General features: G+C 38.2%; 1 protein-coding gene across 1 annotated transcript; it reads left to right on the top strand.

Annotated features, from left to right (window-relative positions):
- The first annotated feature begins 6193 nt into the window (after positions 1–6193).
- On the top strand, positions 6194–17350 carry HYAL4 (hyaluronidase 4). Its single transcript, XM_010947585.3, has 3 exons — positions 6194–9237; positions 15086–15175; positions 16799–17350. The coding sequence occupies exons 1-3, from the start codon at positions 8284–8286 to the stop codon at positions 17195–17197; spliced, it is 1443 nt and encodes a 480-aa protein (XP_010945887.1). The 5' UTR covers positions 6194–8283; the 3' UTR covers positions 17198–17350.
- The last annotated feature ends 507 nt before the right edge of the window (positions 17351–17857 follow it).

The raw sequence follows: 17857 nt of genomic DNA, 5'->3' as shown, positions 1-17857 counted from the left end.
ATTTTGAAAAATGAGTTGAATAGGATAGCTTAGGCCATGAAAACGGATATCTTTAACTTCTTCATTTCCTGAGGAACTAACTCTAACCTAGAACCATTGTTAACTGAGGTACTTAGCTTACTGATAAATACTGACATTGTAGAAATACCCGAGAGAGTTTAGTCATGTGATTTATTTCAGCCTTGTCTGTAAATTAGAATTCAGTTTGATGACAGAAAGAGGGTCTCTCATTGAAGTATTCATAGATTCTTAATGTTTAAGTGGAGTCAGGAGCAAAGATTTGAAAAGGTATTAAATGGAGAAAGTTAAGAATACTTAAAAAAATAACAAGTTATAAAAAATTTATATGCAGAGATTCAAGGTTCATACTCTTTGTTTTTGAGAATCATGATATATAGCTTATTTTCTTAGTAATAAACCTGATTTTTCCTTGAGGAAAACCTTTAGCAAATTTAGTAATTGAAGTTATATTTATATCATCTGTAATTACTTGCTTGTTGAAACTTAGTCTCCTTAATTTAGCACACTCCTTGAATTTTTCTACATATAGTAGAATTGCAGATGCTGTGAATTTCTAACAGGAACAATCTCCAGTTATCTATTTCACAGAATGAAGCTTTTCACCTAAGCGTTGGTCCAGTATTCACAATAGATCCAAATGAATGAATCCCATGTTCCCTCTTATCAAGCATGTTTGATAAAAAAATTAAATCCCACTCTTTAAGGAACACTCTTTCTTAGACATATTATATTGGGCGGTTCAAGAATTGACTATTATTCTAGGCTGGAATTGCTCTCCCTTTGTCATAGGCATTCCAGAATAACCTTACTGCATCCTTAGTCCAACCCAGAACTGTGACTGGAACACTTCCGAATTTCCTTATTGTATTAGGAGATTCTCTCAAGGTTGCATTTGGAAACCAAAATTTATTTCAAAATATTTCCAAGCTATATGGCTTGTTTAATCAGAATTCAATTAATGGTCTTGGGCAAATAAACTTATTTTTTAGGGAAAACTAAAAATTTGTTGTATGAGAAAGCATTTACTTCACATTTGTGGTCGGTGTACGTTACTATAATTAATGCAGAAACTCAGCTTTCTTTACTAATATCCAAATGCAACACACTTCTCATATCATATGAATGGGCAACCAAAGTAGAGAACAAGTTCTATAATGATCTTTTTCAAATGCATTCAAATTAATGACTACTATATTTGGTGTCTCAACAGCTTACTATAATTTGTTTAAGAAACATAGAATAATTCCTTGGTCACACTATAATACATACTATTTGTTATTAAAACCTGGTGGAGATCAGGCTGACAGGCACATTCAGTTGCAATACCAAGAACTTCATCATTCATCCAGCAGATGCACCTGAAGAAGAAGCCTAGTGCTTTAGAAGAAGATATGAGATATCTAGGGAGCTAATCATAAAAGACACAAACCTAAAAAGTGAAAAAAAAATACAAACATAATTTCACCAGCTCCTACTTTTTTCATGTGCCACAATCTTTTCAGATTGCTTAATTGCAATGGGTTGGACAGTTTATAGCTAAGTTTACTGCAGGTTGACAGGGATATTTCAGGTAGGGAACATTAGTTGCCATGCTAAAGGGTGCTACAAACTCAGGCATGAATCCACGGAGTACCAGGAAGTGAGCCTATAGTGCTGAGCGGTCTGGAGAGCAGTCCAGGTCAGAGGGATTGCCATGCTGGTTAGAAAATCTCTCCTGTGTGAAACCATCATCAGAGGGCTATCAAGTTGCCGAGGGGTGTGGAGGAAGGAGGAGTGGGCAAAATTCCATCTCATCTTCACAGATTTAAAAATTAGGATTTAAGTTCACAGGTACAATTTTCAAAAGCTGAGACTTCAGTTCATAGAGAAGAGACATCAGTGCTATATTTGGATATATAAAATGCTATCATTGTTTATCATCATACTCTTGTCACCCCTTAAAAAGATAGTATTGTGATATGCTGTAAAGGCAAATTAAAACAAGACACATAAAAACTGAATAGGTGGAGACAGTGAAACTTTTTCTTGTGTGCTGATGATGGTAACTGGCCCTGGAATCTCAGAGTGTAACTTCTGCTCCATTCTGGCTTCTGTTATATTGCACTGAGATTTCCTTATTTCATGTTGTAAACACACCAGGGTAGTTGCACAAGATTCAAAGAAAGAAATACCATTTGAGAAAGAATTTATAATAGGGAAGTGTGAGGAAGAATCAAAATAAAAACAATGTCATAAACATTGAAGAACTTTAAAAAAAGGTCAGAAGTTAATTTCCACAAAAAGAGTACAATTGGATAAAACACAGTGGAATTGAAGGGTTTAAAAAATGTAAGAAAAAATGATCTGAAGTTGAATAGGTAAAATCTAGCTTCCTGAGTTGTTTAACATTGGTTGAATAAATCACCAAAATTAACACATGGTCAAGGAAATAAAAATGAACGACCAAAGCATCTTTTTCATACCGAGTCCCTCCAGATACTTTTATTCTTGTAGCTAGAGTTTTGCACTGTTTACGATCAGAGAAGGCCTATTACTCTACAGCATGTTTTTCCACATGTAATAAATAATGTAGTGATATTGTTCACAGCCTTTTGTGGTGCATAATAACACTAATCAATTTCTTCAAGCCTATCTTCTGTGTTCCTAGTGAAAATCTAATAAACCATCAACCACTGCTGGTTCTCTTTACCGTAGATAATGACACAACCTACAATTAGCTTTTAATACCCATGTCAGAATAGAGCGGTAACTTAAAACTCTGGCTGATGGCGCCTACTTCAACTACAAAAAAAGGGCCTCTCATATTTCCTGAAAAGGGCTTTTTCTTACCAGGTTGCAGAAAAGCATACCATTTTCCCAAATAACTTTATATAAAATGATCTTTGTAATAAAATCCAACTCAGAGGTTATCTTTTTAAGGAAGCTGTGCCTGATTCCTTATAGTCAGAACCAATGTGCTTCTTCTTTCTGTTTCGTAAGAACGTTATTAGTTTTTTTAAATTTTTATATTTTAAAATAGCTGTTACACCAACATAGTACAAAAACCCAAACAGAAGTTACGTCTTCCCAAAATCTCAAACCACCCCTGCCTACTTCTCTCCTTTAGCCACAAGTTCTTCTTTCTGGAGGCAAGAAATGTAATCAATTATTGATTATTCTTCCAGAGATATTCCTTAGTACACAAATCACGTATTTACACATATATTTTACATATATACACACATATATATCCCTTTCTCAGAAAAATAGTGGCAGGGTCCTATACATATCTAGCTTTTAAAATATTTTAAGTATATGTGTGTGTGTGTGTGTGTGTGTGTGTGTATATATATATATATATATATATATATATATATATATATATACACACCAAATATGTATCTTAAAAAATAAGTTATCTGGTGAATATCCATCTCAATATGGAGAGACAACCTCATTCTTTGTTACAGCTGCATAGTATTCCACTGTGTGGAAAGCCATAGTTTATTTCACCAGTCCCTTAATGATGGACATTTGTTTCCAACTTGGAAAGGAAACAGTATAATGAATAACATAAAAGCAGGATTTCTAAGTGAAAGGTTTTGTGTGTTTGTAATTCAGAGAGAAATTTCCAGTTTTCTGTTTCCACTGGGAATGCACCATCATTCTTTAGTCCTTTTTCATTACGAACAGTTTACAGTCAGTGCTTGCACATTTCACCTTGCTCAAATTTCCTGCCTTGCTAAAATATGTATGCTTGTACAGAGAAATGGGTGCCATTAACAAAGCCAGGCCAACCCTCGTTTCCAAGCCATTCCTGAAATTAAGTCACGTTAACCTAAAGTAAAACAGTGTGAGCTGGTCACAACCTTTGTCCTCTTACGTGCCTGCCCTTTCACTCCAGTCCTTACCCTGACTGACATTCAGGTGTGCTATCTGGAGACCACAGATCAAACTCTCCTATTTTAATACCATTGCAGTCCTTTGGCCTGGGGTCAGCCCCAGCTCCCTATTCCTAGTTCCTATCTGCTTACCCTGCCTCATATCCCAGCTCTTCTGGTCAATGGCTTGGGTCATATTTTGGGGGAAGGAGGTGTTTTAAGTTATATTCTTGACTATGGACATTGAAAAAAAAAAAAAACCTTAGTAACGTTTGCAAGACCACTAGATTGCTTTGCAGTTCAAAAACTTTAAGCAGAAAGCTGAAGATTTAAATCAACCTAATGTTATTTTAAGGAGCTTAGTTAAAAACAGTTTGACAGTGGGAACATTTTATTCAAAATGTGATCCTAAGACTTTGTGTGCTTTTCCAAGAAAGCTGTTGATCTTGGCTGCAAGAAATTTCAAGTCCTAAAGGAGAAGTAGTACTTTTTGACAAAGACTAAGTATACAGTCTTCTCTAAAAACAATTATATCCTCTTTCAGGTTGTAAAATGCTCCTGATACATAAAAAAAGTGGCCTTTCACCCTGAAGAGTGAGTGAATTTCCCATTCACACAAGCGACACTGAAATAGTCATTTTTATATACTGACAAAACTTAAGCTCATTTTTAGGAAGACTGGAAAGGAAGCAGTTTTGTACAATCAAGATAGTCCAGGAGTTCTCAAATTTATTCAGATGGAGGGACATCCATGCTCTTTGTTTATGACATGAAATGAAGTTATAATAAAATTCAGTACCTAATGATGAATCGTGGGACTTAAAGAGATATTACCATATAGTAGATTATATGGTAAACCAATAGGCATCAAGTTTTAAAGAAAAATGTATGGGAAAAAGTTAATTGAGAAACTTCTATCCACTAAGATATATTTTTTTCTTCTGCTGGAACACTTAGGGCCACTTTTCACAATATTGATATTTCATGAGAAAAGAACTTAAGAACATCAGGATAAAACATTTATTAACAATCAGACTAAGGCAATAACATCCTCCAGAGAGAAAAAATGGAAATGTATTATTGGCTTTTTCTCTAATTAGCTTTTATGAAAAAGCAGGCTCTATCTTCCATTCTGATAAATATTTATGCATATATCTTTATTATTGGCAACATTTATCACTTCTACTTTAAAGGTTTGGAAATAAAAAGTTGCATTTTAAAATTTCCAATAAAAATGGCATCATGACCTTCAGGATACCTTTTTAAACCCTTACAGATTTAGGGGCAGACATTTGGCATCTTAAAGATTTTGAAAACAGATCCCAATATCATGAAAAAGAGAAACAGAAGAGCTGTAGACTTAGGAAATTAATTCCTTCCACTAATACATTAATATTAAGAGATGAGTGTGTATGTTTTTAAAAGCCTTCCCAGAGTATTCTTTCTGAACTTAAAAATTAGTCTGAACCACAATGCTGTATGAAAGAAAAAGCTACACTGAGTGTAAATGAGAACAGTAGTCTACAGTTGCAAGCAAAATTAAAACAAAACTAGCAAGATGAATTTATAGATTTATAATATTATTATTGTTCTGTGTTGGTGATTGTTAAAAATAGTGTGAAGTTCTAAATAACTGCATCGTGCTGCTCTCATCTTTGTCCTGAATTACAAGTACTTCCTTACAGGCTTCCCGCTTCTTCTTTCTTGCCCTCTTTCCTTCTTGTGCATATTTCAACACAGCAGCCGGAGGAATCCAGTTAAACACAAGTCAGACCATGTCATTCTTCTCTCCAAACTCTCTAATTCCTTCCCATCTCACTTAGATGAAAACCAGAGTCCTAACAAGACCTTACAAGACCCTCTCTCTTACTTCTCTGTCCCTTTTGCTTAGTCACTGGCCTTTTTGAAATTCCTTAAATACCGCATGCAGGCATGTTCCTGCCTCAGGGCCTTTGCACTTGCTACCCTGCCCGTGTTGCCCCAGACATCTTCCAGGCTTAGTTCTTTCTTCTTTTCAGACTACTTCTTTTCAGATTCCTAAGGCTTTCCCATTTAAAACAAATCCCTGCTTATTTTTTTCTTTACTATTACCACCTTCAAACGTAGTATATTTACACACCTTGTTTATTGTTTATATCCCCTGCAGGGATTTAAGCTCTGTGAGGGTAAGAGTGTTTGGGAAAATTGTCTGGGAGGTACCAACGGAGGGGATCTCCTCCCACAAGCCATGTTTAATTAGGAGAGTGACAGAGGGGTCACCAGCGACGTGATCTCCTGCGTGAGAAGCAGCAACCCAAGACGTACCACAAGCAGAAGACCCAGGCGCTGGATTTTACTTATTTATTTAGCCTGTATTCCTTGTGCACCCGCATGTTTTATCAGGAGCCCTGCCTGCCTCCAGCCATGGAATGTGAACCTTCCCTTAACCTTTCCTTAACTGGAGTAAGGAGAATGAATACCAATGTCCAGGGTAGGAGAAAAGTTACTTGGCAACTTTGTAGTAAATGAATGAGGATGTTCTGTAGTGGTGATGAGGCGGCTGACCAAAGGGGAAACAATAATCAGTGGAAAGCTGTGTTTTGAATAAAACTGAAAGCAGGAAATGTTCTGATAGAATAGATTTTTTTCCCTATACATATGTAGCCTTCTCTAACATAAACTGAATTTTAAATTTAAAGAAAAAAATTTTTCCTATGAATGAACACATTATGCAAATCCATTTTTCCTACTCTGAGGCAGAATATAATTAAAAAAAAAACCTCAAAGATAAGGGGCAGTTTTGAGGACCACAATTCTCATTGTACTCTAAAATTATACTCCCCTGAAAATACTGTTCTCTTCAGACCATAATTTATACCTTCAGTCTATTTCATGTTACTAACTAGAGTAATCTTACTCATCTTTGTATTGTGGAGGAACACAGATAATTATTCAATGAATGGATGAGGAAATTATTTACCTGGACAGTTCTTAAAAACTGATATTTTGTGTATAGCCGCTAACTTAGAACTTCTTATAAGTCTTTTTTTTTTTCTTAAACTTCTTTGAATAAAGTTCTATAGATTACCTACAATTTTTGTTTACCTCACCATCCTAGGCCTGCGAAATGCTATAAGATTTGGCTGGTGACACCTGGTGGTTAAAAATGATAATTACAAGCTCACAGCAGGAAAAAAAATGTGACAATGAATGTATGTATATCCAGGTATAACTGAAAAATTGTGCTCTACACTGGAATTTGACACAACATTGTAAAATGACTATAACTCAATCAAAAATGTTAAAAAATAAATAAAACATTAAAAAAATAATTACATACAACATACTGCATACAGTGATCAGCTTTGCAGGAGGAAATACTCACAAGCCACAGATTCTATGCAAAGAATTTCCATCAGTTAGAGTTGCTGGTTGTAAGCAACCAAGTGAAACCTTTGACCTGAGCAGAAAAGTACTGTTCCATAAGGACAATGCTGCAACTTAACATTAACACCATGGATATCAGATTCTGGATGCCCGAATGTGCACTGCCACTCCTGGACACTGGAATTTCTGTTAGCAGTGACGCCACCACCTTTCAGCCCTTTTGATCCCCAAGATCTTAATTCAGAGTCTAAAGTAGGATGCACCTAATTGGCCTGGCCACGGTCCAGCACCCTAGCTACAAGGAAGGCTGGGAAAGTATGTAGACATTCAGCTTATTTAATGAAATAATACAAAAGTTATTACAAGATTAAATGACATAAATATTTATTTAGTACTTAAGTACAGAGCCTGGGATTTGATGAATTTTCCAAAACAGTAGTGAATACTATTTTACATGTTTATTTGATCATGAGCTTTTTTGAGGGTGAGGACCATATATTAATCATTTTGTGTTCTGGGCATTCTATATGTGATGCTCCATGAATGCTAGTTGAATTGCATTGGTTGCCCTGGAATAGAAATTAGGTCACTACACTTGCTTGTTTTTTTAAGAGCTTTCTACTCTCTCTCTCTTTTTTTTCTTTTTTTCTTTTTTTTTTGGTAAGAAGGAACTCTTTTTTTTCCCCAGTTTTGTTTTTTTTTTTTTTTTTTTGGGTGGTAGGTAATTAGGTTCATTTATTTATTTACTTTTAGAGGAGGTACTGGGGATTGAACCCAGGATCTGGTGCATGCTAAGCATGCGCTCTGCCACTTGAGCTATACCCTCCCCCTACACTTGCTTTTTATATCTCATTTTATTTGTGGGCTTCTTTAAGACCTTTAAATAAAATGAATTTGAAGATATAAATATACAACAACAATAATAATATCCATCCCTTTGAGTCTTTTTCCTCAAAATTATCACTAACAGAAAATTAAATCTCCCCACAGGTCTTCCAGAGTGCATGAAAGCAGAAGATAAGATTTTTATCTTATCATGAAACTGTTACCTGAAGGACAACTACGGTTTTGTGTTGTTCAGCGAGTACGTCTCATATCATGTCTGCTCATACTTTTCCTTCTGAAGTCTGTCTCTTCCCTGAAACCTGCCCGACTTCCAATTTATCAAAGGAAACCTTTCATAGCTGCCTGGAATGCTCCAACAGATCAGTGCTTGATAAAATATAATATAAGACTAAATTTGAAAATGTTTCAGGTGATTGGAAGTCCACTGGCCGGGGCCAGGGGGCAAAATCTCACTATATTTTATGTCAACAGATTGGGATACTACCCCTGGTATACATCACAGGGAGTTCCCATTAACGGGGGTCTCCCCCAGAACATAAGTTTGCAGGTACATCTGGAAAAAGCTGACCACGACATTAACTATTACATTCCTTCTGAAGATTTCAGTGGACTTGCTGTTATAGACTGGGAATATTGGCGACCCCAGTGGGCCAGGAACTGGAACACAAAAGATATCTACAGACAGAAGTCAAAAAACCTTATTTCTAAGACGCAAAGGAATGTATCAGCTGCTGACATTGAATATTTAGCCAAAGCAACCTTTGAAAAAAGTGCGAAAGCTTTCATGAAGGAAACCATCGAATTGGGAATTAAGAGCAGACCCAAGGGCCTTTGGGGTTACTATTTATATCCCGATTGCTACAATTACAATGTTTATGCCCCAAACTATACCGGGTCATGCCCAAAAGAAGAAGTGCTGAGGAACAACGAGCTCTCTTGGCTCTGGAATAGCAGTGCTGCTTTATATCCTTCTGTCATTGTCAGGAAATCTCCTAGACGCAGTGAGAACATTCTGCGTTTCTCGCAATTTCGGGTGCATGAATCCATGCGGATCTCCACTATGACATCCCGTGATTATGCTCTGCCTGTATTCGTCTACACTAGGTTAGGCTACAGAGATGAACCTTTACTCTTTCTTTCTAAGGTAAGATGCCCCTTGCCAGAAATAGGAGGATTTCCTCTTGTCTCTAAATGAGACACTTGTCTGTCAGTTATAGTCGCCGGAAAATTCCCAATTAGTGGTCCTTCAGATAGGAGCATAATTCTTCCTTTGAGCAGTCATCCACTTAGACTCTTGATGATGAATCGTGATGATTTTAGGCATTACTATTCTTCCAAGGAACAACATAAGGAGGGAAGGGGTTGAGATAAAACGGCAGCGACTGCTCCCTCGAGTTCCCCAAGTCTGATTGTGCTTCCTTACCACTGGCCTTTTGCAAAGGTTATTGAGATGACTGGGGGTGAACAGTTCAGAAAATCAGAGAGGAGGTTTTAAAATGGAGTAGTTTGCTCACACATGTGGAAGCAGAATTACAGGCATTTCTGCTTCTGGCCTCACGGTCAAAAATCTCAAGAGTGAAAAAAAAAGTGTTTTCTTCTTAATAATGCATGATAGCAGCTTTGACAAAAGGTACAAGGGAGGCACAGTAACATGAATATAGTTAACACTGCTGAGTTGTATACTTAGAAATAGCTAAGATAGTATATGCTATGTGTTTTTTACCACAACTAAAATTTAAAAAAAATTTTAAGGTAGAAGGGAGTTATAAATCTGCTAAAAGTAGGTGACTATAGATTTAGAACTCTGGTTTATTCTTTACTCCATGACCACAACTAATGGGAAGTTGGTAAGAGCAGTATAAGTTTCTAAATTCAATTATAAATTCATCATGAGTAGGTGGTTTCGTAACCTGAGGTTAAAACTTACAAATAGAAGTTTTTTTTCTGTTGATTTTACTTAAGTCACGTATACAGCCAAAGAACGCGCAAACCATGAGGGTAATTTTTAAAATAGATGAACTTTCAGCTGAATTTTCTCTCCCTCCTTCTTCCTTTGCTACTCTAGTCACTTAAATGGAAACTTCTAGAGGTAAAATGTAAAAGAAGATGCTATTCTAATTTTTGAACCTGGATAATTATGTGTAAACTTTCTATGATAAGACTTGAGACTGGTTTCACATTTGCGATGCAGTGGTATTTTAAGATATTGCTGCAAACCAGGGGTTGATCACCTTTCTCTTTTCTCCACCATTGTAAGTTTCAATTCACCAGCATGTTTTAAAATATAAAGACGTTCTGAGTGTGAGGTATCCAAAGGAGGAGGCTCAGGAAACACCCCGTTGAGGGCTCTGCCATAACCAGTACGTGTCTGTGGAGCAGAAAGCAGAGCTTACTCTTCAGAGGGAGAAATGGCACAAATAAATCAGGACTTGGTAAACGCTCTGCCTCTGACACCACTGACGGCATGAGTAAGGAAAACAAATTCTCTATTATGAACTAATATTCATACAATCCAGAAAAATCAGCAACAAATGACAGAATGACAGGAAACCAATACTAACTGGAAGGTTTAAAAATGTTACCTAAATCTTTATAAAATAGTCTTTACTCTAGAATTGAAAGTTAAACACCATCTTCTTCTATGAAACTTATTCTGTATTTGGCTCAATCAAGTTCCTTTGTTCAGTGATAACAAATTTACTTTTGGAAGAAACAATAAACTTTAAGGGACAAAGTGCTCATTTCAAAAGATTAAACTACTGCTACATTTTGCACATTCTGCAAACTAAGGGTAAGTGCCTTCTTGAAAAGCTACAGCCTCAGAAATAATTCTGTTACGACGACGACGAAGGAAAGAAGGAACAGTTAGGGTCTCATCCAGAAACAGTTTTCTTTGTCAGCCCCATGGTATCATTCTGCAAACTTTCTGAATTGTAAGGGATTTCCATATGTTTTACACCACCAGTTTGCCACCATTTTTAATTCTATCCACTATAAAAATCTGTCCACAAATTTTTAAAAACCTGGTATTTACCTATACCAAACTGTCAATACTAGTAATGCCTTCCACTTCTGCCTTCCCAAAGATATCCACATTTTAGAATGTGTGTGTATACACACATATAATTAGGATTAGAAAAACAATTTACCAATAAGTAGCAAACCTTTTCACCTCTCCAGACCTCAGTGCTGCATTGTCTTAATCTACAAAATGGCACAATATTACATGCCCTACCGACTTGGAAATATTGAGAAAATAGAAATAAAAATGTGAAGCACTACAGAAGTATATGTGGTAGAGCTCTTGCTTTTAAACAAGAATCAGAGCCTTAAACTTAAAAGGGGAATACGTAGGAATGAAATTGCAGTCAGTAGCCACGGCTGGGGGGAATTATATGGGACCTGTAAAGCCTCATTTCACACAAACTATTGTTCACACCACTTACATATAAATGCAGGGTAGATATCACTTGATGCTATGCTTTAAAAAATAATGAAAAGTAGAAAACAAACTTATGGTTACCAGGAGGGAAAGGGGGGTGGGAAGGGATAAATTGGGAGTTCGAGATTTGCAGAAACTAACTACTATATTTAAAATAGATAAACAAGTTTCTACCGTATAGCACAGGGAACTGTATTCACTATCTTGTAATAACCTATAATGAAAAAGAATATGAAAACAAATATATGTATATATATGTATGACTGAAACATTACGCTGTACACCAGAAATTGACACAACATTGTAAATTGACTATACTTCAGTAAAAAAAAAAAAAAGAAAGAAAGAAAGAAAGAAAGAAAAAAATAATGACAGGAATTTTCTTGAATGTACATTTAGAGGTGTTTTTCCCTGTAATTAGTTAATATTCCCTCTGGCAACACACAAAGGGAGCTCACCAGTGATGCTCCAGTTCCCCACGGTGGGCTCCTTACTTACATGCACTGTAGTGAAGTATCGAGGACTGAAACCCAAGTGTACAGAATGAGTCCTCTGGGTGCCCCTCCTTTCTACTTCCAAAACCTTGATGTGAGCTGAGAGCCATAGGCAGGGCAAAGCAGCCTTACACTGTGCTGGGACCTGGAGGATTTGCTTCTATGACAGTGTGTGGTGTTCCTTTATTTCTCCTTTCATGTAACGTCACTCATGTGGCTCATGCTCTCAGGTGGTCCCAGTTTACCCCTAGAGGCATCTTACCTGTGACCCCCCTTACTGAGTAGTGCCCTTGCTTTTTTGGTCCCCCAAACAGAAATGTTCTGTGATTCATTCAACACTCAGCTATCAGCAAGGTGACAGTGAGTTAATTTGGTAGAGGAATTTGCCTTAATATCTGCTAAGGACTCCTTACCTCTATTCAACACATATAGAAGACTTGCCATTTTGAATCAGTCCCAAGAAACCCTCTGATAATGACACTAAAGTACACACTGGAAAGAAATTAACACTCCCTCCTGATACCAGCCCCAGAAGGTGTGGCTTCCACCACAGACATTTGGGGTTGCCTTACTGCATATGGGTCAATAACCTGTAAAGACAAAATGTAAATGCTGTGTCTCCCTCATCCCTCTGATGACAAAGCTCTAACCCAAAGAAATTCGTGGGCAATTTCTTGTTTCCAGCTCAGCATGTAAGAAGCTTGGAAGTTGCCACTCAGTCCTAACAAGCAAAAAACTAAACCAACCAAAAAAATCAACTCTTCTTAGATTAATAAGAGAAATGTGGACACAGGGCAGATTGCTACTCTCAAAACTGGAGAGACAGACAGGTGAATACTGAGAACCACAGCTTCCCAGATCAGAAACCATGAGCAGAAACCTCTGCGGGAACCACTGCCAGAGTAGGGAAACCTGAACTATAATTGGGAAACTGCTGGCAGCTCAGAGTGGACAAGCCTGAGAGATGAAAACTGCACAGGGACTCAATCATGGGGCGGGGGGGAAATGCTTCTGTGAGTTTTACCTCCCCCAGGAGCTCAGCAGGTCCTCACAGTGAATACTAGAGAACACCTTCTCATGCACCTAGCAGGCGAAGGAGAACAGGAACCATTTCGAGCCCTCGAAAGCATTCTGTTCTGTGGACAAGGTCTGCCCTCAGAAGAAACAATTTAACAAGAGTCAAACCCGCTGAGGTTTTATCAGAGCCTAACTGACCTGGGTGAAAGGAAATACTCAGCTCCAGCTCGCTCTAGTTTTCCACTTGGAACAAAGGAAATACCCAACTCTAGCCCCATCTAGTGAGACTGTCCCACCTAAGCGGGCTGGGACAGGAGGGGGGACAGCTGAGAAGCACTTGTGAAGTTCACAGTCCAGAGGCACAGACTCACTCAAAGACTGAGACCTACTCCCAAAACTGTGGAACTCTTCCATCCCCCGCCGACCTGATTAGCATGGTACTAAAGGCCTGTTTATAGCAGTTCCTTTTACCCAGCCAGATAGCTATCTGCCTATCAGGAAAAAATTAAATCACGTCTAGCTATCAAGAAAAAAATTACAAAACGCATCTTGCAGAGACAGAGCAAGCATAGAAGTAGACTCAGAGATAACAGGGATGTTGGAATGACCAGATCAGGAATTTAAAACAACTAAGATTAATATGCTAAGGGCTCTAATTGACAAAGTAGGATGGACGCAAGAGTAAATGGATAATGTCAGCAGAGAGATGGAAATTCTGAGAAAGATCCGAGAAGAAATGCTAGAGATCCAAAGCCCTGTAGGAGAAATGGAGGATGTCTATGATGGGCGTTCCGCTTACACTAGTTTACACTGTCTTATTTGAGCCTCACAAAAACTCTTCCCTTCCTGTCATGTCAGCAGAAACTATGGTTGTGGGAAATGGAAATAGATGTGAGCCTGAAAAGAAATTAGTTTAAACCAAAAACCTCTTCCTTTTTTTTGAAAGTTATCAGAAAATTGCCCAGAAAAAAGAAACTTTAAAAACTGATATTGTAAAACCTTTCATTTGGATGGACTATGAAGTGTCAGGTAAGGAGAGTTCTCTCTCAAGTACTGATACTCATATAAAATGTCCAAGGCAAAATATAGTTTAAAGTTCTGCTTTTAATTGCCACCAAATCACCCAATTACATTTTCCAGCGTATAACTGCCGGAAATTCATCTTTGGAGTAAAAGGTGAATGCTTAGTAGTCTGAAGAGTGGGAGGATATATTATAATTTAACAAACTTATTTAGAAAACCAACTGCAGAAACTTAATTTAGGAAACCAGCTGTACGCATTCAACTTTTAATTTCCCTCTAAAATGACCTAGATTCACGTTAACCTTTAAACACTAAAACAATAATCCTTTAGGATTACAAAACCATGATTCTCCCTGCTGAAATTTTGTTTTCATCTATCTTAACCATATTGAGAAAAATTCTGGTGACCTTATCGTGACTGGATGAATCACAAATAAAGCCCATTAAGTCAGGTACTTTGAAATTAAATACAAATAATTTCAGGGACCAAATATAAGGGCTGGAGCAAATCAGATCCTTCAGGCCCTTAACACTGTGTTCCTTTGCCTATCCTTGGAATCCAAATCACAAAATCCCTTCCAGTCACTGCAGAGGTGAAGTTCTCAGGAGAGGGTTGTAAACTGGAAAGGGAACTCAGCTAAGACTGAATGCAAGGCATTCCTCATATTTGGAGAAGGAAAACTTTCGGATTCTCTTTCAGGTCCTATACTTACAGCTGGTTGATGTGTCTGTGCCCCCTGTCAACTTCGATTAAACACTTTTTGGTGGCTATTTACAGGCTAATTGTCTTCAAAATAATATCCTGTTTGGGAAAACATGAGTTTAAAAAATACATATGTAATATGTCTTTCCATATGATTATAGAGTGTAATTTCTGAGCCTTGGTTCATTTAATATTTGCATTCCTCTCAGAAACTGGAAAATAATTTCATCCTATTACATTGAATTTAGCTTCCAACCCTAATCCCTGGCAGGTTGCTTTATATGAATAATGACCTCTACCCTCTCCAATCTAGCAAGACCTCATCAGTACTGTTGGAGAAAGTGCTGCCTTGGGAGCTGCGGGCTTTGTTGTTTGGGGAGACATGAACTTAACTTCATCCAAGGTAAGACAGGACCTTGGCGGCATAGTTCATATTATGTACAGTGTCTGTTTTCCTATAGAACTCACTCTAATCTAATCTAAACTTGCGTGAGAATTAAAGCCCAAATTGGCGCCTGATATGTAGAAGGAGCGCGATGAAGATTAACTTTTGTTAAGACAGTAATCATAATACTGACATTTGTTGAATATTAACTATATGCTTGGATTGTGTCAAGTGCTTTCTTGTTTTGGATTTGCTCGTTTATTGATCATAATAACCCCCACGAGGTAGGGACTAGCATCCTCTTTATAGATGAGGAAGCAAGAGAGGAAATCTAACTAGGGTAACAGTTAGGCTAGCTAGCAGTGGAGCAGGCACTGACCACAGACAGTCCGACTCTGGAATTCTTTCACTTAACCGTTACAGAAAATGTGTGAGATCATATTTTGAGAAGTAGAAACAGATGGTAATTTTTAATATCTGCATTGAACTGATTTTTCTATGGAGAAATTAGCTGAACATTAATAACATTTAAAATAAGATTTATGTCTCTTCAAATTTCTCCCAGCTCAACTATTATCTACTCCAAGAAGTCTTCCTAGTTTTCCCCAGTCTACATTCATCACAATCTCTTCTGTATTTCCAGCTGTTGTTTGTTTGTATCTCTACAGTGTCATGCATTTTGCCTTGAATTATAATACTTGTATTTGAACGCTTTTTGTTAAATTGAATTTTTTGCAAGATCATGGTGATCTGATATTATTCTTAGAATTTCACAGGCACGAATTGTTGCTACTGAGATATCGTTCATGAAACTATTTGTGACAACATAAGGTTAAAAGTCTCCTTCGTGCACATATAAGAATTAGGTAGAAACTGAGAGGATCAATTCTTGATTCTCCCAGTGTGATATTTCCCCTCCAGCCCAGGTAGCTCAAGAGAAGAGTGTCATCAGGAAAGGAAGCTAAGTGCACAAACCAGGTGGCCTCTGTTTAGAACACGCAATAGGAACCACACACACACGCACAAGCACACACACGAATGACCTGGGCAGCCTCCCAAGCTTTCCTGTGTTTGAATTGTATACAGGAGGTTAGACCCCAGGGCAGCTGATAGCTGAGCATAATTAACAGGAAAATCCAGAAGGCTACAGGTTGACGGTCAACAATAATTTGGTAGAACGTGATGATTCAGGTTCTAACACAACCCTGAGAGGTACACATACCTGAAAGGTGGCCAGAGGACAGTAGCTCTGGCACAATTTCCAATTTGGGTTTGTTCCTCTTTTCTTTACACCCATTCATTTGGGAGCTAGAAGAAAATTAAACAAGGATGTGTATTGGAAGAAGGCAAGGTCACATATGCTGCCTCCGGGGCCCATGTGCAAATTCAGTTACTAGGCCTACGAGAACATGCTCTCCATCTCCTGCCTCTTCCACCTCTTCACCCTTTCTGGTCTGGGTCTGGGTGTTAATAGCGCCTGAGCCTAAGAGTTCATGGGCTGGAACGAAGCCGTTCAGTTTCAATCAAGTCCAAGAGCTGCTTTGTGGGTCTAGATGCCCTAACCCAATCAGTATCAGAAAACAAACCAAAAAACCCCCAAAACCCCAAAACACTAAAACCTCCTTGTTTCTACATTTCTAGGTCAACTGTACAAAGGTGAAGCGGTTTGTGAGCTCGGACTTTGGGAGGTACATAGTCAACGTGAGCAGAGCCGCTGAGGTGTGCAGCCATCACCTCTGCAGGAATAACGGGAGATGCGTAAGGAAGGTGTGGAAAGCTCCTCATTACCTTCACTTGAACCCTGCAAGCTACCACATAGAGGCCTCCGAGGGTGGAGAGTTCACTGTGAAAGGAGAAGCATCTGATACAGACCTGGCACTGCTCGCGGAGAGATTCTCCTGTCATTGTTATCAGGGATACGAAGGGGCCGACTGCAGAGGAATGAAGACGGCTGATGGCAGCTCTGGGGTTTCCTCTTTTTCTGCCTCACTAATAATACTGTGTCTGCTGGTTTCAGCTGGTTCTCAGCACATTCAGTAGTGAGATAATTGAGTTTAAAGGGAATTGTGTGGCCTCTAGAGGCATCACTTAGGGAAGAGATGAAACTGATGACAATTTTTTTTTCTCATATGAAATCCATTCGGAGGTGTCATAATTAGCATTAGGTATGTCGCTTAACATAAACAGGAACTATTGCTTTATTTGGCTGCGACTGGGCTAAGAAACCAGATCCAGGAGTAAAACTCAATGCACTCTTCTTCCTTACTGGAATGTTTAAGTTGTAAACCTATTTAACCTACAGCTAATATATTTTCGGCTTCCTATGAACGTATATACATAAAAGTACACATATAAATATTATGTTATTGATTTCAAAGACTGGTTTCCAGCTAGCAGTTTACTTAAGGACAAATTACTAAGTAATTATCTGATTGAACAAACGGGATCACCTCAGGGTGTGACCTGGTCACCTCGTCCACCAAAGAGGACCGAAGGCAGAGTCCTTGTTACAGCCGTAGCTTCAAACTTCTCCAGGCCTGGGCTGAAAGCATGCAGAACCAGCTCCTGACATGACTTCTAATGAGAGGGGAGCTGTAGTCTACTCATGGTAAAGGCATCGATTCCAATATGGCGCCCCCCTCACCCACCGTGAGTCCCTCCCTCACAGACACTGGCAACTCTAGATACAGCGAAAGGCTC

This window comes from Camelus bactrianus, chromosome 7 (genome assembly GCF_048773025.1).
Source record: "Camelus bactrianus isolate YW-2024 breed Bactrian camel chromosome 7, ASM4877302v1, whole genome shotgun sequence".
NCBI lineage: Eukaryota > Metazoa > Chordata > Mammalia > Artiodactyla > Camelidae > Camelus > Camelus bactrianus.
Note: the sequence above shows the minus strand (reverse complement) of the source record. Positions and strands in the feature narration are given on the sequence as shown.

Bases quoted from the DNA above. Each gene is read 5' to 3' on its own strand.
- HYAL4 (XM_010947585.3), top strand. From the start codon at position 8,284: ATGAAACTGTTACCTGAAGGACAACTACGGTTTTGTGTTGTTCAGCGA. The intron at 9,238-15,085 runs GTAAGATGCCCC...TCTCCAATCTAG, and splicing joins CTTTACTCTTTCTTTCTAAG to CAAGACCTCATCAGTACTGT. The intron at 15,176-16,798 runs GTAAGACAGGAC...CTACATTTCTAG, and splicing joins TGAACTTAACTTCATCCAAG to GTCAACTGTACAAAGGTGAA.